The 22533-nt window shown below is 43.0% G+C and overlaps 1 protein-coding gene across 1 annotated transcript in view; it reads left to right on the top strand.

Annotated features, from left to right (window-relative positions):
- SHC4 (SHC adaptor protein 4) overlaps nucleotides 1-15927 on the top strand; it is a 349519-nt gene extending 333592 nt beyond the window's left edge. Inside the window, exons 10-12 of the mRNA XM_086958275.1 lie at nucleotides 8642-8821; nucleotides 13052-13305; nucleotides 15387-15927. Of these exons, the coding sequence (XP_086814401.1) occupies nucleotides 8642-8821; nucleotides 13052-13305; nucleotides 15387-15533 (581 nt within the window). The 3' untranslated portion in view covers nucleotides 15534-15927. The remainder of the gene's footprint in view (nucleotides 1-8641; nucleotides 8822-13051; nucleotides 13306-15386) is intronic.
- The last annotated feature ends 6606 nt before the right edge of the window (nucleotides 15928-22533 follow it).

The raw sequence follows: 22533 nt of genomic DNA on the forward strand, positions 1-22533 counted from the left end.
TCACATATTCTTAAGAGCACCAATATGGATGGTACTGGCACAAAGAATTATTGTTGTAACTGTCCATAAAGCATTATGCAGGATATTGAAAGAATGGTCACCTCCACTGAAGAGATTCAGGGCATACAAAAAATACTTTACACAATCAATCAATCAATCATTTGTAAAGCGCACTACATACCAACAGCCAGGTCTTGAGTATCCTCCTGAAGGTCAGCAGGTGTTGGGTCTGTCGTAGGCTCAGTGGGAGAGTGTTCCAAATCTTGGCGGCGAGGTGGGAGATTGATCTCCCACCGGTGGTTGTTCTTCGGATGCGCTGGATGGTGTCGAGTGAGAGGTCGGCAGAGCGTACCTGCCGGTTGGGGACGTTGAAGGAGAGCTGTCTGTTGAGGTACACTGGGCCATTCTTGTGGAGTGCCTTGTGTGCGTGGGTGAGGAGCTTGAAGGATATCCTCTTGTTGACGGGGAGCCAGTGCAGGTTTCTCAGGTGGAGGGTGATGTGGCCGTGGCATGGTACGTCGAGGATCAGTCATGCCGAGGCGTTTTGGATGCGTTGTAATCGTTTGATAAGCTTGGTCGGGGCTTCCGCCTATAGGGCGTTTTCGTAGTTGAGGCTGCTGCTGACGAGGGCCTGGGTGACTGTCTTTCTTGTATCTGTCGGGATCCATCTGTAGATCTTGCGGAGCATGCGGAGGGTGCTGAAGCAGGAGGTGGAGACGGCATTGACTTGCTTGGTCATTGAGAGCGTTGAGCCGAGGATGAGTCCCAGGTTGCGTGCGTGGTCGGTGGGTGTCGTGGTTGCCCCCAGTACCGTCGGCCACCAGGAGTCATCCCAGGCTGAAAGGAGGTAGCCGAGGATGAGGACCTCCGTCTTGTCTGAGTTCAGCTTCAGATGGCGGGTCTTCATCCAGTCGGCAATGGCCTTCATTCCTTCGTGGAGGTTGGCTTTGGCTGTGATGGGGTCCTTGGTGAGGGAGAGGATCAGCTGAGTGTTGTCGGCGTAGGAGATTATGTTGAGGTTGTGCTGTCGGGCTACATGTCCGAGCGGGGCCATGTAAATGTTGAACAGCGTCGGGCTGAGGGAGGATCCCTGGGGTACGCCGCAGATGATCTCTGAGGCTTTGGAACGGAATGGGGGGGAGGCGGACGCTCTGGGTTCTGCCGGAGAGGAAGGAGGTGGTCCAATCCAGAGCCTTGTCTCGGATCCCTGCAGCGTGGAGGCGTGTGCGTAGTGTGCAGTGGCAGACAGTGTCGAAGGCGGCTGAGAGGTCTAGGAGGATGAGTGCTGCGGTCTCGCCGTTGTCCAGCAGGGTCCTTATGTCATTGGTGGCGGCGATGAGGGCAGTCTCTGTGCTGTGGTTGCTGCGGATTATACAAACACAACAGTGGTCCCAAGCAAGGAGACAAAGGATAGTAGAAAAATAATATATAGACTCAGCCAGTTCTATATTGCCGAAGACATGCCCAGCCGGACAGGGATCTTCAAAGTTTTTACTTGAATAAGAATTTGAAACACAAAATAACACCTTCAACAATTCACGTGCGTGGGGCACAAGCCTGTACCCAACCACGACGATACATAGACACAGACAACACACAAAAGGGCTTGCAAGGCAAGAGCAGCAATCTCTGTAGAAATCCAGTTATACAGAGAAATTTTTGTAGGTACCATTACATAGCATTGTACAGTGATTTATGACACAGGTATATGGTACTCAAAAAGTCGACGGCATTTCGGACCCCCTACTAAATGATGGGGTCCATCATCAGGACAAAACAATAATTGCCTTAGAATATAAGCCTCTTTAGCCAAAGAGCGTAAGGTGAGAAGCTCACAGAAGAGCTTGAGATGAATTCGATTCAGCAGAGCCAGGGACTTGGACTGATTGTGTCGAGGACATGGAGTAGCGGGAGAAGGTAATTAACTGTTGTTCTCGGGCCCAAGGGCGGAGCACGCGAATTGCCTAGTGTCCCCTTGTACCGCAATCCGGATACTAGGAAGACTTTGGTCTCCACTTTAGTATTCTCAAAAATAGACTACGGGAATGCCCTCTTCTTAAACACTCAGAAGCGTGTTTTAACGAAGCTACAGTCTATTCAGAATGCGGCTGCAAGGATTCTTCTTGATATCCCTCGCCGCCAGACTACTACTCCCGCCATTCGTTACCTCCACTGGCTGAGAGTAGAGAGCCGAATTAAATTTAAGGCTCTCTGTATTGCCTATAAGGCAGTGCATGGCGTCGGACCCAGGTTCCTCACAGAAGCGTTTCAGTTGTATACCCCCAAGAGGCAACTTAGATCTGCTAATACCTGTCTCCTCTCAGTACCGCGCATGAGAACTGCCACCTGGGGAGATAGGCGTTTTTTGGTGGCTACTCCGAAACTTTTGAATCTTTTGCCATTGGCGATTAAAACAGCCCCTAACCTGATGACTTTCCGCAGGCTCTTAAAAACGTGGTTGTTTAACCAGTAACTGATGTCTGACATCCAGTAAATTGATGACTGATCTCTATTAGCTCCTCATGCGCCGAGACACCCCAGGGTATTCGTTTGCGCAATAAAAATTTCGAAAAAAATAAAATAAATACTACCGGTAGCGCCGAGTCGCGCTGGGGTCATGGAGCCAGGGGTGGCCGGGTCAGTCGGCAGCAATGGATTTCCTGGCTGCGGAACCCTGACTGGGAAGGGTCCAGGATTCTGTTTTCCTCGAGGTATCGGGTTAGCTGTCTGTTGACGGTTTTCTCGAAGACCTTGGCCGGGAAGGGGAGCAGGGAGAAATGGCCGGAAGTTCTTGTGACAGTGTGATTTATTATTAGCAAAGCCCTAATACATTTAATTAATACATTAATTGAGGAATATCCAATCCAGGGAAGCATTTACGAGGTAAGATGATGAGCTTGTGCATCCATCAGTTCGATGTTAGGGTTTCATCCCAGCCTTCCAGTGGACGTTGCAATAGTTATAAGCACTTCAACAGTCATGTTCCATTATTCTGTATACTACTGGAAGAAATTCACAGTTGAACTTTTGCAGACTTTAATGCATGCATAACAAACAGGAAGCTTGAAATACATTTCTCTGACTGCATAGGCTCTCAAGCTTACAAGCATGTCCACTTTTTTAGGTCTTCAGAATTAGCAAGCCAAACAGACATTAAGGTGCTTGGGTCTATCACAACAGAAAAGTGGGGAAAACAACATATAAAATACAGCCACTGGTCCGAGGAGTCAGTTGGGAGGTATATTCCAGCGCTGGCAGTCAAGTTCAGTCTAACTGTGATAACCTCACATGAGCAGAAAAAATTGAATCTTCTTCTTTTTCCAGGAAGCAGAAAAGTCTTCAAGATATAGATCTACTACAAAACCAAGTACTGTATAGGAGACATTTAAGTTTCTCATGGAGCATTTTTGCTGCCTAAAGTGCAAGACGTCCCAAGACTAATATGCATCCACCATCATTGAAAATTGACCTCCACAAACTATGGTAGAGTCTACGACCCCTAAAATCTCATGTTTGCTTCCTGTGAATTCAAGGCTGGTAGAGAGTTCATGTTGGCCAGCAGCACTCCTCAGACCCTTGTACTCCATGCCCCTCCATCTCAACGAGAAATGTGGAGACACAGAAGAAAAAGAGTGGGCACCATTTTTGACTTGGAGTCCCTCATTCCCAATAAATACAAAGGATTCACCACCCATTTGACTTAGGTTAATAGCGCTTCTTGGGCAAGGTCGTTGTAGAAATGTTCCTCTAAGCAATGTCCTTCAATATGTAGTGGCCTTTGTTCAGCACCTTTCGATGGTGTTTATTAACTCGAAGTTGAGTGGATATTTAGGTGGCCTTTTGTTTACTTTTATAAAATAAAGATTTAGAAAATTTCTTGACAATTACATATTAAATTCTTTAGTTTCACTACAAATTGCATATACCTTATAAAGTTATAGTCATTTGTTTCTGTTGAGCGAGAAATGAATTTGAATTTTAATACTTCAAAAGGCAAACTCAAACTATCATAAAACGGGGCCTTCCATCGACATTTGAATTCAGATAAAGATACTTTACACACTCTCTACCCTCTTGAACCTTGAATTTAACGGAATTGTTCCTCATTGTATGTGAAAGCTTGGACTGGGCTATATAAATACGAGTATATACGTACATACATACATTCATTGGTATTGTAAACCAGGGTTCAGAAAACCATAAAGGGAAAGGACACACAACAATGGCAGACTGAATCATTACACATATCTTCAAACCATGCAAACAGTTATTAGAAATGTAATTGGATCTAATAAAGTTTGCTCTATGTTCATCATGTATTTGCATCTATCTTTGAAACATAGGAAGACCACTCCGGGTCTACAGATAAATTATTGGGAAGCCCAGACTGGTGTTATTTTGTGGCATCTTGCCATAAATAGACCCGATATTTCCCAAAACATGAAGATAGCCATGCTTAAATTCTGCCATGTCAAGGTCTTCAAAAAAGAAGTCTATGGTAATTAACAGTGGGTTTCAGAATAGCTTCAGACATTTGGAGCATTCTGTCATCAATAAACCACGTAATCTTCATCTGGAAAGCAATAAGTAATCTAATGCCACAGCAAAAGTTTGTAAAATATCAACATATAAGGGAGTAGCAGTTCGATGAGGGTAGATGGGCGTACTTTGAGTCTTAAGTGAAGAACAAGAACTTTATTGTTGGTTAATTAAAACCCTTACAATATAAAAACGCTAGCAACATATTCTTAAAAGAAATCGTAATTAAAAATATTGAAGTTACAATTAACATTTTGCTTAAAACTCCGCAGAACTTCTCAGCAGTTAATGTTCGACTCTAGGGCTGAGTTTTGGGCAACAGTTTATTAATGGCCGACAAACTGTTACTGCGTCCAATGATGGGATATTGTGCTGCTGTAGTGGGGCGTGGTTAGCGGCACCAATGACTTCCAACAGATTTAACGCCTTGATAACAAATTTTGTTAACCCGATATTCAGCTTCGTTTTGTCCGGGTTAAAGGCTGCTATTATTGCTTGAAGGCATGATCGAATTCCGAGCCTTATCCATTCTTCTCGCAGTAAATATCCCCTAAAAGTAAGCATTGCGGGGCATAAGCAAACTATATCTTCCATTCCTTCGGTGTGGTAGCCGCACAGCCTACATTGGGTATGATTGTTTTGGTGGCGCCGTTCTGGGAGATTCTTTAGAAAAGGTCATTTACCCAACCTCAGGGCCAGGAACTTTCGTTTGATATAAAGTGCGAACGTGCTTGATAAATGAAGCGGTACAACTCCTAGTTTAAAGTTGGCAATCACTGCCCAAGCCAAGCGTGTTTACTTCTTGACAATATTGCCCTATCCGAGTGAAAGGACCACAACCTAACACTCTTCTTGTTAACTGCTTTTAATGCTAGCTGGGAGGGGTTTGTTCCCCAGAATTCCTTAATAACTGTGGTCCAGGTGGAGCCATATTTGTGACTGGCATGACTTTTCTGAATTTCTTGCCATAGTCTGCCCTCCAAGGAACCCTCCTGGGTGTGATGCAGTCTATTGCAAAAGTTTATAAATGCTTCAGCCTCAATGCCGTGATGGTCAGATAGACCGAGTTCGAGGCGGACTTGTGCCGGAGATGCTGCTTTTGGCAGGTGGAATGCACATTTAACATTTTTTTGATTGTTTGTTTATTTAGAAGAGTATTTGTGGTTCCCTTCATAATCTCATGGCCATTCGTCAATGAGTTAGTTATCTTTGCCTTCATCACTTTCAACAGTGGGATTAAACTGGGACCAAGTCGTTTTTTGGACAGTTTTGTAGCTGCGGCCTCTAATGCCAGGGCTTTGGTCCTCAGTACTTCTTTTTGCTATTTATAAGGGAGTACGTTTGTGATAAAAACACAAAATCCAGAATGTTTTGAGCAGAATCAAATAGCAAACTACTTTCTATGTCTCTTTTGTCCTCTTTGTATGCACCTTATGATCTGATTTTTTAGCGACAAGCGCAATGGCATACAGAAAAATGAAAATGTGAAATTAGATTTGACTGTTACGTTTAAGCATTCACTTTGGTGTTAAACAAATAATGAGTATATACTATTGCCATTTAAAAATAAACATAATTTTCTGACGATGACAAATTGCAATTCTATACTACATATTTATGACATAATTACCACTAAAGTAAATACATGGGTCAAGTCTGACAATACATTTGCAGTGTCCTAGATGTGAAGAAACTGTTACTGACAATTTCCACAAATTTGTAGCATGTTCAGCACTTAATAAGTTCTGAGTACATAGCTCCCAAAATAGATATAATTCAGGGGAAAGCAACATCCCCCGGTGGTGTATTTTCCTAATCTTTGCTGAAAATGGGGTATTCAGTCAGAACATTCCTCATGTCACCAATTAGTTAAAATGTGCTCCCCCAACATGTGAAATTTGGCATCAGATTTCTCACAATGTTGTTTAGGTTAGAACATAAAAACGGAGATCATAACAGGAAGTGCAGATTCATAGAAGTATGGTGCATGTGCATGTTGAATTCTGCTACAACCGAGTGTCATCTCATCTTTCTCAATATAATAAAATAAATGACATTTTTCTGATGGAGAGTAATATCTACTATTATGATGCCAAACGAAAGTTCAGGTTCGGTGTGCTCCATCCATGAGAAATATGAATTTCTGATCAATAACGCCAATTACGGTCTGCATGGGGAACAACAAAGGGAATTAATTGCCAGATTGCTGGTTGCTGGAGAGCTGGAAATACAGAGGGTCTCATTCTACATGTCCTGTCACTACACAGGGTAATACCATACCCGGTAAACTGACATTGCCGGGTGATGTATCCACTGGTGCAGTAGTACCTCCCCATTCCGTGTTCTGCACTTGGGACTGGAGGTAATGTGATGACACTGCATGTTGTGCTCCTATATGAGTGGCAATAGTTGCAATATGCAGTATTTTTCTTGCACAAGTTGTGCCAGGCTTTTCCTGGTAAAATTAAGCTGGAGTGGGAGAAGTGCAGTATTACTGCGCGGGTGGAAACTCCTCCTGGCGCTGGATCGGGATTAGTGGCCCAGTTGGAATGAGGGCCACGGTGTTTACCAGCTCATGCGGTGTAGAAGCACTGGCAATGGGATTCAGTAACTTTCAGGCGAGTGAATTGTTGCTGGGCGGGGTCGCTATTGTTATTAACATGGGAGAGGCAGTGGCGATGTGTGGAGGTTGATGGGGAGGGCAGGGGGAAAGCATGTGATTAGATAAAATTTATATTTATGATAGTAATGTAATAAGATGATTTCTTTAGGAGTGTCCACTAAACAAGTTTTATAACAATATGTTCTTATATTTTGTATGGGCCTCCCTATAATACCTATTTTCTGCCCAGATTGAGATCAATGCAGGCAGCCTGTATTCCGCTCTGAATAACTGCCTGCAAGTTAATAAAAGAAAACATTACCAAACACAAAGTGTACCTAACAGAAAAACCAGCGTTTGGTCAATTTTCCAGCTTTGGTGACTGAAGTGAAGCATAGGGTCTGTGATCATTGCATATGTGCCCCCTCATTGGTAATACACAGCATACCAAACACTGCTCAATTTATTGTTTTATTCATTTAGGATTATACGATGTAGATTGGGTTACAATCCACCCTACATAATTAGTATTTAGTCAGTGGTCCCCTCAGCCACTGCCTAATCCCCCAGAAACGTTTTCCAAAAATTCCAAAGGCAAAGATGCCCAAAGGGGCCCCTACCCTTTTGAAAAAGTGTAAGCACCCGAACATGAGAGATGGTAACTTTTCAATGGTTTGCGACTGGAATTCCGTACCAATCCATTGATTCATATGGAACCCATTCGCAGTCTGAAACATTCCCCTACAACACGGGCCCATCCAAATTGTGATTCGTTAGCCATTCAGAATCCCATTTAAGGAGTTGGTATACGTTTTGCTGACTTCCTAAATGAGATTCTTACAAAAGAAAATAAAGAATTTGTAGTTGCAAGTGCTTCCATTTTGAAAATTGGAGTATCTGAGACTGCAAAATTGGTTAATACGTATGTCCCTTAAAGTGCATGCAAAAGATCTGGACTTACAGGGGGGGCAATGTTCAAGGCTTAAGTATAATGAGATGTATTTAGTGTAAAGATAGTAGTTGAACAATGTTTTTAACGGGAAATATAAGGTCTTTCCAAGCATTTTGTCATGGCGTTTAGTATATGTATTAAACAACCCAGAACCAGGTCTGATTGTGGGGCTCCCTTACATCCAGTTCAAAGGAAGGAGAGGTTAATTCAATGTCTCTATAATATGAACATATGTAAGGTGGCCAATCTGCTTGAAATAAACAAATCTGCCAGAGCAGAAGAGCTGAGATATTCTTCTTGTAATAGCACTGTGCCACTCTCCAGACATTGCTCCAATCACAACCAGTTACAACATGGCGCCCGCTTCAGGAAACGTAGGGCGGCCCTCACAACAAATATACTATCTTTTTATCCTTTTAGCTCGATATACCCAAAACTCTTCATAAAGCAATGTATTTATTTTTTATATAAATAACACCAACTGTGGTGTACTCGAATGTGCAATTAACGTGAGCATCTCTCATATCTTATATTGTCTATCCTTGCAGGTGAGGGTGCTGCAAGTTCACAGAAGCGAGAACATGATGAGTCCATGGGGATGTCCACAGGCAAATCTGATCTGTTCGATGACCCTTGTTACATAAATACGCAAGCACTTCAGAAAACAGCCTGTCCTCCCAAACGAGCTGTGTGTAAACAGTTATGTGGGAGTCCGCAACATAAAACAGGTATGCTACTTACAGGATACAACGTGCAATCTTCATAACGTGACAGAATTTCTTACGTATCTTTGAATGCACTGTAAGGGAAGATACCCAAAGCATAAATGTTCTGATTCTACTAGTGGTATCTTACTGCTTCTCATTGGCACACGAGGAGACTGTTCTGAAAATGCAATTCTCGTGTGTTTCTATGAATTTCCGTAAATGAAGCATGGAGGTGCAGTGCTGATTTGACTAGAGCGGTTTTCGTCTTCACCTGTGACACACTTTTGCTATATGAAAAATGCCTCACAAAAGCGCCGTAGTTGTCATTGGTGCAGCGCCACTATGGAGCATAAGGGGCCCACTGTACTCCAATTATGGCTGTCTGTTAATGCCCAGATAGGACATGAGGCCCATTTGCCTTATGGAGGAGCCCTTGTTGGGCCTCACCTGAGACAGCGCATGCGCAGTCGCAGAGATCTATTATTCTTAAAAAAATAATCTCAAAAGGGATACGAGCCCACCCGTTACTTACTATTGGCTGGCTACCTCGTCACGCTCATTTCCTTTGTTTTCATTTGTCAGTGACGGCAGCTGGTTTCATTTTGTAGGTCGTTCCAGGGGGCTTTTGGAGGATTTTGGTTTCACATAGTTAGATTTGGCACACTCATACACACATACACACACAGAAACCAGAGGTAGGAATTAATTAAAGTCTATGATTATTGATATAGTGACATTTTGTTTTGAATAGAAAGGGTGCATTTAAACTTGAAGCTGTTCGTCTGTGGCGTTCACACTGAGTGCATTTACTCTGTGTGTAGGGAACTGGGAGGGTCTGAACTCTGCACATGGAGGCAACACCAGCTCTTGATTTGTAACGTCCATTACTTATCAAGGGCCCTAGAATAAGATTGTGTCAGGTCACTTGCATCACGAATTTAAGTACACATTTCTCAAAATAATGCTGGTATGTGCCTGACTTTTTTTTATATCAATACGAAATTTGCAATAAATAAATAATCATTGGCAAAACCAATAGGTCTCGCCTATTCAAGATCTATTGGCGTTGTCAATGTTTTTTAGCCGTGATGCGCAGCAGTGCGTCTGCGGTACAACATGGCTGAAAGTAAAGAAAAAAGTGTTATTGCACGGTGCCTTTCTTTTATACTTTAAGCTATGCTGCACAGCAACCAGTGCTGCTGTACAATATGGCTAAAAAACATTGAAAAAGCCAATAGAGCTTGCATAGGCAAGACCTATTGGCTTTGCAAATGGCTGTTCCTTATGGGGCCAATTTAGTTCTAGGTATTAATACCCATTGCCTCATTGCTATGCCACTGTAATGAGTGCTGCAGATGGAGTGGCATCATGTGGTGCGAGGGAACCAATGTGCACCAATAGTGGCTGTGAGAAATTTGGTTATTGGTTGAGGGGGGTGTGAGCCCTTCTCAAGCAACTACCACAGTCTTAACCCTGTGCTTAACCACCTATTAGCTTGGCAGAAAGCAGTCAGCCTTAACTTAGAGACAATATGTAAGGTACTTATGCAGCACTTTAACAGTAATAAAGTGAAAACACGACAAAAGAAAGATCCCACACCAATTTTGAAGAATAGAGTAGGATTAATAAATTATTTGACACCAGAATGACAAAAATCCAATCAGCAGAACCAGCGATATGCAATTTTAAAGATTTAGGTAAAAATAGTGCCTAGAAGCACAACACACCAACAGTCATTACCCGGTCACGCCAGACGGACAAAATCCCAGTCCCAAGTTCAGGCCGAGCACGAAGGAGTGCGGGCCAGATACAGGGACCAGTTTAGGGCTGCTGAGAATTGTACCTTATGTCCTTGATGTAGGGCATTGCGCAGTGCAACTGAGGTTCCAAGGAGTGATGCAGGGGTCTTGCGTCGAGTTGCGCCACACTGCATCAGTTCCAATCTGGAGTTGCAAGGTTAGGTCCACGTTGAGTTGCTTAGTGCTGCGTTGCTCCTGATGAGGTGCAGCAAAGGCTGCATTAGATTACGTTGTACTGTGTTGGCTCTGATGTGGACCAAAGCTGGGCTGGCAGACCACTTTAAATTCCACTTCCACAAGTGCAGGGCTGGGAAGGCACTTCTTGGAGTATTAGGACTCACAGACTCACAGAAAGCAGAGCGAGGTCCAGGGTTCACAGGTATTGGTGCTCTTGGAATCATTCCGATGGTCATGGGCTCAAGGTGAAGGTGTGGTCCTCCTTGCAGGGCTGCAGACCAGTCCTTCTTGCAAGCAGAGCAGCAGGGCAGCTAGGCAGCCCTTCTTACACCATAGGGGTCCTTCTTCTGAGTCTTCCACATGTTCAGAAGTGATCGGAAGAGTTGGGTCCAAGGGTCCAATATTTCTACCTGGTGCCCACTTTGAAGTGAAAGAGCCTTCTGGAGTTTTCCCCCTACAGAGCTGTTTGGAATTTCATGCTTCTCTGCCCTGGTTCAAGTCTATCTGGGGGCACAATAGGCTAGTGTGAAGTCCTTGGTGAGTGTGCAGAGACAGTGCCTTTTAAGTGCAAGTGTGGTTGGAGACAGCTCCGCCCCCTCATTAAACCAGGATGGCCCATCCTGACAAAACCTGCATCAACTATTGTGATACTGTCTGCAAGGAATACGCAAATGCCAACTACACCTAGTCATGTGACCCAGGAACAGGCTCCAGGGGCCAAATGGTTAGGACAAGAAAATGCAAACGTTCTAAAAGTGGTATTTTCAGAACCGTGACTGAAAATCCGACTTTACCACAAAAGAGGGCTTTAAATTACAATGCCACAGGCACAAACACAGCTTTCCTACCTTCTCCCTATCAAGAGTTATCACTTATTAAATGTTGGAGGAAAGGGTTATGGTCAGTGCCACTGGAATTACGTGATTCTGTGAAAGTGGAATTCTTCACATAATCATGGAATTGCTGCATTTGCCACATAGTCCATCATCTGCTACATAATTTGCAGATGTTAGCATAAAAATTGTTTTTACCTCAAACAGATCAAAAGTTACTAAAAATACCATGACGTGTTGTAGCGAAAGTCACTTTACAAAGGTTGATGGTTAACCATGTTGCTGTATTTTGGTGTTGCACTAGTACTAACGGGGTGAAATCTTTGTCTAGACAGAGTTAAAATGTGTAAAAATAGCATAATAATGAACTGATACCAACACAAAACTTGCTTCATTGCCTCATAATTTGCATTTTTTGGTGCATAATTAAGTAAATCCTGTCATTTAATTTAGTCACCCCTTGCTGCATAATTCCAGTGGCCCTGGTTATGGTATGTTAAGTGCATTTGTATAGCGCATACCCAACATTTGCAAGGTCTGGAACTACTTTTAGAATCTGGTCAGAGCCATTCATGGCTCTGGGATTCTCGTTGCCCACAGTCAAAATAGTTTATTTTCGGTGTATTTCCTATTCTTTAGATGTAAGTCACATTGGATAGTGGGTGGCAAAGCTATAGTACTGTAACAAATATTATTTATTGATGAGATACATTGGAAAGAGACTGCTAGGTTTGGTTAGGGGTCTGTGCAGAGCATTGGGTGCATGGGTGCGTGCTCCGAAGAATATTTTTGTTTTCTTCTGCTGGCTGTATCGTTGTTCATTGCTCAGCATTAGGTGGATGTTATTTGGAACCATTCAATGTGCGACCTAGTGTGGGTATATGTGAATGGATGCACAACTGAGGTGGCAAATTCTTAGCCAACAAGATTGCTTGGACCCAATTTCCGTGCACGACAATATCAACACGTGTCTAAGAGGTTATTTTGTGTTGAGCACAATAGAGTTCCATTTATCCCTTTTAACGCCTTAACCGCAGCGGTTTTTCCGCCGCGGTGTGGGCCTTCTGAAGAGTGGGCGGGACTGCATTGGCCATTGGCCGACGGCAGCACTAGGGAGGTAGTGCTGCCGTCGGCCAACGGCCGATGGCAGCACGCAAGGGGTTAAGATGTATCTGTTGTGTTCGCTATTGGGCTATCCTGTAGCATATTAATATAGCGAATCCACAGTGAAGATTGCCTTTAAAATCCAGGCATACTTTTCAAGCTACACATTTGCCTACAAATAACTGTAATTGAATTGGCAAATCATAGCATTATGGACATTTTGACGCAACATACTTTAAATGTTTTGGGCAGCTTTATAATGTGAGCTTGGGAATGCGTCACTTGCTAAAATTTGTGCAATAAATTTGAAATTATGCATTTTTTTGCTTAAAATATAGAATTTAAAGAACCAGCCTGTCCAAGTTTGACAAGCAGAGCTGTGACTCCATGCGGTTTTCCACATATAAAGCATCAGATGACCCACGAAGACTGGTTCCACGGGAAGTTATCCAGAAAGACAGCAGAAAGCTACCTGCTGAAGGATGGTGATTTCCTGGTCAGAGAAAGTGCAACCTCACTATCCCAGTACGTGCTCAGTGGACTCCATGGTGGCCAGGCAAAGCACCTCCTGCTGGTGGATCCTGAAGGCAAGGTAGGGCATTATGATTGACATCTCTGCAAATGTTTAAATACTCAACCAGCCAGTATTCCAGAGGACATTCGTTGAACACTGTGCTGGAAAACATGATCTATCTTTATATACTAATGTGCTCGAGAGACAATATCAGAAATGCTTCAACATCCAGGCTCTACTTTCCATTATTGTCACTTTTGAATCTGAATTGTTACCTCCTCAGGTTCACAAAACATTTATAAATACTTTCCCTTCCCACATCTAGCCCTTTAGACAAGCACAGGTAAAGGAACACTTTCATGCGAACCACAAAAAGGCCCTTCTTTAGCTTAGATAATGAAAGTGGTCTTCCATTAACAGCTTGTAGATGGATCATGCTGTATTTACAGTTGCGTTATTTACTAGGTTGCAACTTAATGCCAACAGGAATACATGAAGTCACGTTTCTTGATCAACCATAAGTAGAATCATTCTTTGCATGCACTAACTCTAGATAAGATCCTTCTGAGTTGGGCAAAGAATAAGAATTGCATGCTTTTTTAATGTGACTAATCTTCCTTTGTAAATTCTTTGATTTAGCAAATTATTTTATACAAATTAACTATGTGTAGATTATTCCACACTGCAGCTAACAGAAGAATATGCTAATCAATTTGTTTTCATAACGTGGCAGAATATCTGCCTCATACGCTTCACACTGTCAGTAATGCTGCACTGCTATTAGGTTTGTCTTTGAAAAGTGTAAATGTCATAGGAATCTCGTTAAGAGACTAAGATTAAGTTTCAGCCCATTCCTGGGTTTCCATCCCAACATAAAATATTGTCATTGCTGAATATCGTAGTTTATACGGTAGTGTTTAACAAAGGAATGCCAAATTTAACTCATAGCATTGCAATTCATGGCACCCAAAAAATCAGGTAGACTCATCTATGATCATTACAATCACAAGGTTTAAAAAAAAAAATAGATCAAGCATTGTATAATGAAAACAGGACAAATACTCAGGGGTCCATTACGATAGGGGGCGCATCGCAATGGAGCCTGGGACCGCCCGCCGAAGTTGCGGTGGTCCCGCAATGCGTATTATGATGCACCCGCCACACTGGTGGGCTCATCCTGAGCCTATTACATTGCGGCTGGATCTGCTGGCCGCAGACCGGCCCGCAATGCAATAGGAGTGCGCACATCATTGCCATGCTCTACATGGCAGGCACCACGTGGTGCCTGCCACGTGGTGCCTGCCATGGCGGCAATGCCGCCATGGAAAGGCGAATCTCCGCATGCATCATAATATGGAGGGCGGTGTCTTACAGACACCGGCACCATATTGTGACCCTTTTTCGCCCGGTCGACGAGTCGACCGGCGGAAAAGCGGCAGACGGTCTTTCCGCCCGCTGTGGACCCCCAGCCAGACTAATATGGCAGGAGGTCAATCAGGCATAGATGACGGGCGGATCGCCCCCACCTGGCCAGCGGTGACTACCGCCGGCTCGGCGGGGGCGATCCTCCCGCTATCCTAATGGGCCCTGTAGTGTCCACAATTCTAAGCTGCTGAAATAGTTCAAATATTTGAATTCGCACAGTGCTGGATCAAAGAAACAGGAGGGCAGGCATTCAGACACTCAAAGCTCCAAGCCAGAGATATTGAATGGCTACCCTTCCAGCACCTGATTTTTTGAAAATATATTATTTGCAGTCCAGGGCATGCAACCCTGTGTAAGTGGACGTTCACTCTAGCTTGCTTTTCTGAATTTTTATATCTTAACATTTAATATATAATTCAGTATTGCTAGGCATCATAGGGCTTAAATGAGCAAAAAATGGTTAATAAAATTTAAAGTTGTTCCAAACAGGGGCCCCAAATATTTCTTGCCTGAGCCCCTCCAAAATCCATAAGTTGACACTGAAGCCTAGTCATAGTAGTAGATAGACGAATATGCCGGGCATTCAAAAATCTACAGTCGTAGTAACAGTCAGTACTACTTACACATGGTACAAACGGGGACTACTAAAAATTTGAGACATTAACAAAACAGGTGAATATGTGTTTTAACGGTGACTGATGTTGGAACTAAACCCTCTTTACCTTATTTTTAAGGTAAGAACAAAGGATCACGTGTTTGAGAACATAGGACATCTTATACGCTATCACGTCGACAACAATTTGCCAATAGTTTCTTCAGGAAGCGAGTTATCGCTCAAAAAACCTGTACGGAAAAGCAGCAGCACGGGACCCAAAGAATGAACATAACCGACAACGAATTGCAAACATTACTAAATATTTGTTTTCTACCGCCCTCTCTGACGGATTTCAGAACAGACAGGAAGAGGCTGCATGGAGACCATTACTGTAAAGATTATGACGTGAAACGTGAAGAGAACTCTTTCCATTCGTGAAAAAGACATTTTGACAAATCACTTTGAAAATCACTGTGAACAGTGACATTTTAAAGCACAACAGGACCCAAAAACGCAAATGCAGTTCAATGCACGGCTGACACAGTACTTCATGCCTTTGTTCATGAAACTATGGTACTGGGAACATTATTATTTATATTAAATTTCTTACTGAGTTTTTAACAAAACGTATGTAAGCCGAAAACTACATATTTGCCAAAATAAAGTATCAGTTGAATACAGTTTAATGTAGTTTGCTTGATATGCAACAATGTTATTTCATTTTGCTTTTAACAGCACTTTAATTATGAACAACATGAAATGTATAAAAGAATAGTCAGGACATAGAGATAGATTTTTGTAGTTATTTGCTAGTATATTGGCAAAAGTAGTTTTGTTACCAAATAGCATAGCCATTTTTGTGGGATAATGTAGCTTTCCACTTTGACAAACGCATAGCTATATATACACACACACGCACACGTACAAATATATGTGTATTAAGTATAAATATATGTACATATATATATGTGTCTATATATATATATATATATATATATATATATAAATTCCATTATGAGTTACAAATGCTGACGCATGTTATATTATTATATTTATATGCATTACATTATAGTAGTGCTATTACGATGAAGTAAGAATTGTGTGTGTATTTTTTTAAGTAGGTCATATATTTTCTTCAATTCAATATTAACTGTTTACAAAACAACCGTAGGAGCGGTGAATGATTTAACTATATATTTTAAACAATAATAAAGCTGTTTGAACTTTGCAGTCTGCATGCAGTCATTGTCTCCAGAAAAACATATTTGAATGAGACTGTATTATCCTAAATGTTTGTAAACATCTAGTGGGCTATATTACATGGCTAAAAATTGTGAACAGCCATGTCCTATGAGACGGCCCCAGTTTCTGAACACGGCTGATGAGTGCAGGACTCAATGATTAGCTACTCACATTCGTATTGAGTGATTTGCTTACCAGTCGCTACTTGTAATAGTATGAAGTTTGACCTGGGGGCTGATTTAGTACTCGGCGGATCGGTTAGTCTATCACAATTGTGACGCATATCCCGCCCGCTGAAATATAAATCCCATTACATCCTATGAGATTTATATTTCAGCAGACAGGATATCCGTCACCGCTATGACGGAGTAACCCGTCGCCAAGTTCTAAATCAGGCCCATAGTCTAAACCATTTCGCAATGCATATCATGCACATATACGAGTACTGCATATTGCCTTATAGTGGCTCTTTAGTAATACACTGAAATTACCATTGAGATGTGACTGATGGTACATTATATGTCATGTGATATATCAGCGTGCCAAAGAGTGCTGTTTTCCTGAACTAATTCCTAGATAAATGACAGACATATTTTGTATTTAAATTCAATGACAACAGATGAGTGAAAGCCATGTTTTACAAATCTGCTACTGCCTTCACAATGGCCCAGAGCACAGTAACCAATAAGCAATCCATGATCCAATAACGTTCTCCCAAGACTCAATGTGGATCATTACAAGGACTCTGCATCAATGTTGATAGCATATGTACATCTAATGGCAATACTAAGCCTGTGGTAGGAGCTACCCACCAAATGTCAGGTAACACTACAATATGCCATGGTATTCCCACTGGCACAACAATGTGTACTCAAAACGTGCAATGTGAAATTGGGATGGCAAGTTGGTACCTAGGAAATCTATTTTCTGGAGCAACGTATAAACTAGAATAACAATGAGCTAACTAGCATAACAATGTGAAAAATAGCATGGCAATTTCCACATTGAAATTGTGCAGCCTTAGAAATGTATTCAATGTGAAAATGGCATGGAACTGTCAAAACGATCAAAAACAGTTTCTGTTGGAAATATGGAGTTTGGCATGCTAATGGCAGCTTGGGTGAGCAATATGCAAACTAGCATGGTGGTTTTGTGGGGGCAATTTGAAATTGGCATGGAACATGAAAACTGGAATGGCAAATTTCTAGGGCCATTGTAAAAAAGTACATTGCAATATGTGCTCATGAATAAGAAACCATGTGGACATTACCTAGGGAAAAGTGGAATCTGGTATGGCAATGTAGAAACTGGCAGAGCACCTTTCCATGGCAATGTATAAACTGAGCACTATGGATTTACCTTGGTGAATTGAGCATGGCAATGTGGCAATTGCTGTACTAATGCGCAACATTGCATTGCTATTTTGTGGGGCAACATATGAATGCTGAGGGGGCATACTTCAGGCAATGTGAAACTGGCCTTTCTGTATATAAACTGGCATGGCAGTGGAAAAACTGACAGGCTGGCACATTGATCAGAACCCTGGGGTTTCTGAGCATCATATTATTAACAGCACACTAGAATATTTAAACAACACTCAGACATTTATTGTATGATCTGAAATATAAAAGCAATGTTGATGGCATTTTATGTTGTGACACAAGAACTCTGACTGTTAATGGTCAAATAAACAATGGAGTGCATTTTAACTTCTGGCATAGTATTTAAGCTGGTGTAACACCTACTGCCATACAATTTATGCTTCGTTTTCTTCCATGGGATAATGGCACCTTGTATAAGGTACTGTTCCAGGGAAATCTTTACCTGCCGAGCATCCAATATTTCTATTAGGCACACAATATTCTGTTGAGCACTTACATGATTTCTTGCTGATGTCAAATAATGATTATGTATATTGTGGCAGACTATGATGTATTTCAATTTTTCAAGAAATTCTATTCGTACATGCCTCTTAAACCTTAAATTCTTTCATGTTTATATTTGTAAATGCATGAACTAAAACACATCGTTTGCGGATTTCAAACAAATTAACAAGTCTTCAGGGAGAACCTCATGCATTTATACTCAACCAAAACTGATTGGGAAAGAGTCAGGCCCATACTCTACACTTGATTGCATTGCACAGGCATTTATTTACCTTTCACAGGTGGCCTGTATGTTAGCATAGTGCAGAACTAAATCAGATCACTGTAATTGTAGTCTGATGGAGTAACTGTCATCAAAGATTTCTTTGGAAGAGTAGTACTCCACATCTTGTGAGTAGAGCCTTTTGGTCTCTCGTGAGATGTGCCGTCCATGGCTTTCCATTAAAGGATTACTAAACTATTTCTAATGTCTTTTTCTCCACTATTTAAGCATAGTTTGTTGTTGGTCTAGACAGATAACTGCAGAACTTTGCATCTCATAGAGGAACATGTTTTAAGCCTTGTGGGAAGGCGGAATCTTAATGCATGGTTACCCCCACTTTTTGCCTGGTGTTTTGATGGTTTTTGGCTTAGTGTGGCTGGTATCCTGCTATCCAGGGTCCCAGCCTATCTGTTTCCCTCTCTAAATTGATTGCATGTACTTTAGGTACACTCTGGATTGGTTACTGGGCTACCCCTGTGAGTCCCTAGTATATGGTACCTTAGGTACCAAGGGCATAGGTACCCCAGAGGCCTACCAGGGGCTGAAGCATGTATTAAGCCACCCCTGGGAAGCCTTCCAAAATAGCACCACAGGTCTGCACTTGCAGCCTGGGTAAGGTGGTGTAAGAACCCCTGACTTATATATAGAATACCTATATCTACCTATATATATATAGACACATATTAACCTATAAGTCACTCCTATGACAGGCCTTGACAATCCTGAAGGCAGAGTGCTTGGTTTTGTGTGAGAGGCAGCCGCGGCCGGTAGTGGGAGTACCTGCCGGGCGGTGACGTGGGGAGGAGGAGGGGCAGGGTGGGGGGTAGTAATGTATGGATTACGGAGCTTAACCGGTAAGTAAACATATAAATAAATAAAACGAATTTCGTGGCACGCACTGCATCGCATTTGGTGATGCAGTGCACGCAACTGAATTCGTTTTATTTATTTATATGTTTACTTACCTGTTAAGCTCCGTAATCCATACATTACTACCCCCCACCCTGCCCCTCCCCCTTCCCACATCACCGCCCGGCAGGTACTCCCACTGCCGGCCGCGGCTGGTGAGAGGGTGCCCTAGCATGAACTGAGCCCCTCTGCAGCTTTCAGAATCCCTTCCTTATAGCTGTTCTATGATATAGCCATAACATATACTCTTAAGTGCATTATAATCCTCGCGGTTAATGCTAACTTTGAAATGGCTTTATCAAAACATGTTGTGTTTGGTATCAAACACTTTGGAATACTACCCCACCCCCGGCAATTCTGGCGGTGGGGTAGCATTCCACCCTTCTAGAGGGAGAAGACATGTACACACTTACCCGGTGGATGTTTAAAAGAGCCTCAGTATCACAAAATAGATGATGCTGCCACAGACACGAGTCTGACATCCTGCTGCTCGACGAAACTCTGGCAGGGGAGGCCTGGACAATAGGTTTCCTGTCCAGGGAGGTGCCAGCACCTTCCCAGACAGGATTTAGTGTATTGGGGCTGGGCGGGTTGCATTCAGTGAATGCTTTTCAGACACTGCCTGGGGCACAAAAGGTGTCACATGCATTTCCCAGTTCAAACCGGTTGCTGTGGCACTCAGCCCCAGCTCTGGCGTGAAACTGGACAAAGGGAAAGGGGTGTAACCACCCCCTCCAGGTCCTCCCATAGGTGGGCCCCTTGAGTTAGTCCAACCCCTAAACGTGGTATAAGTATAGGAACCCAGTCACTAGGATTTTAGATTACCCTGGACAAAACTTTGAAACATAAATCTTGGACCTAGGACATTCCATATTGACTGGAAGACGGAAGAAATCTCCCTTGGGGTCAAGGAGTGACTCCCCTGTTCAAACAGGCACCAAAGAAGCATCTTGCCAGTCTGCATTTTCAAAGCTCCCGCCAGATCCCGAAGAATCTGCGACACAGGACATGGACTTCCAGACATCTCTGAGACTGACACGAGTCCCCAGCAAAGCTGAGACCTGTAGCTATCACGAGAGACGTGGGACCGGAACTCCTGGACATCCTGCACATTTGCTAGTGCATCGACTTCCCGAGCTGTCCCGAAGTTGTGCATTGGGCTACTTGTAGTCCAAGGCCTGAGCACCTTTTGCATCGAAGATTGTGGGCCTACACTCCATGAGTGCTCCGTGGGCCCGCTTTCAGCATTTCCACTCGAGGCGCCTTCGCAATCCCTAGTCCTTTGGCTAGTGGGTCCCCACAAAGGAATCTGCTTTGTTTCTAGGGCTTCCCTGGTTGCTCCAGACGTGCCCTGACTCACCTCCAAAGGGTGAGTCCCTCAAACCTTGCAGGTCTGCACTGAAGCCAATCTTGTCATCTTGCGTGAGTTGCTGTTGCCAAGGCTTGTTGGGTCCAATCCGGATACCGACTCTGCAACATTCGACATACCATGTGGGACATGTTGAATCAAGCTCCTGGTTCTCGTCGACGCCTCCTGGACCTCGTGGATGAAGAGTCAAACTCCACCTACTTCACCTTAAAGCACCAGACATCGGCTGACATCTTCTTGTCACCATCCTGGTCACTGGCTAGTGACCCAGGCTCTGTCCCCTCTGCTTTCAGGTTCTTCAGATCTCCGATCCACCCTTGGATCCATACGGACACTCTTCTCCTGGACACCTGCAGCACTTCTTTGCAGCCCTATATTGGAATCGACTACGAAACCCGACATGAAAAGACACCTTTGCACCCGGTTTCCCAGGATGAGGTAACACGAGTACTTCGGTGCTCCCATGGGTCTTGACTCTCGAAGTGTCCAGTACTGAAAGGATTTTACCGTAATACACTCTTAAGTGTCCTTAAACGTTAACTTTGTAACTTTAACTTTCGCCATAGAAGTCAATGGTGATTCACGGCTGTGTTTAGACACTGAACGCGTTCCCCGTGGGTCTCCTCTGTCTCTACCTTGGGTGGTTTCTGGTTGCCCCAGCATTTCCACAGGCCCTAGGCCTAACTTATATCCCTCATGTGGTTCTTGTACCACTTTCTTAGTATAGGGATTGTGAGGCCCCTAGGGCAAAAGGTATACTGTGCTAATTTACTGTGTGCTATTTAAGTTCTTGTATTGTACTTTAGCCTCTAGCCTCATAAAGAGACTAGAGGGGTTGTGTTTAGAATAAATACATATATTTTATATATATACCTGGTGTGTTGCTCTTTCATTTGATCATTCAAGAGATTATAGACTGGTAAAACAAGCTGCTTTACATTCCTTCAAGACTAAGCCTGAAGGCTGCTATCCACAGCTACCACTAGGATAGCTTTCTTTAAAGGTTGTCTAAACCTATCATCAATAAGGGTCATTTGGACTGGTGCAAGGTGACCACTAGAATAGTGGACATCATATGCCAGGCCAACTTCTCACAAGCCTCAGCAACCAAAAGGCTTGTGCTGAAGCCAGCAGCACAAACCACAATAGGAAATATGCACTTTCTGACTGCCGTGAAGGCAATCGCATCCTTTTTTCTTCATCTTCACTGTTTCTCAAGGATGCAATCCGAGGTCCATCCAAATTCCGACAAAACAAAGGCAGTCCACCTACTCTATGGTTAACGTGGAAAGAAAAATTAATGTTACAACTGATGCTGACAAGATGCCCTCTGACAAAAAAACATATATTTTCCTTCACTGCCTTGGTTTTGAAGACCTAGGAATTTTCAGGACATTGTGCAAAGCAACCAAGCAGAAGGACATGGCGACTGGAACTATTTTGAAGAAGAATTAGTCAGTCTAAAAAAGTGTTCAGTGTCACCGTGGACAGATATCAATTTAATACTTGTAGAGAAAAGTAAACTTTAATGTTTGACAAATTTCTTATGGCAATGAGAGGTTCAGCACATACTTGTAAATCTTGGAGCAGATATCAACTCATGGCTGTACAATTAAAC

This window comes from Lissotriton vulgaris, chromosome 2_1, assembly GCF_964263255.1.
Source record: "Lissotriton vulgaris chromosome 2_1, aLisVul1.2, whole genome shotgun sequence".
Taxonomy (NCBI): domain Eukaryota; kingdom Metazoa; phylum Chordata; class Amphibia; order Caudata; family Salamandridae; genus Lissotriton; species Lissotriton vulgaris.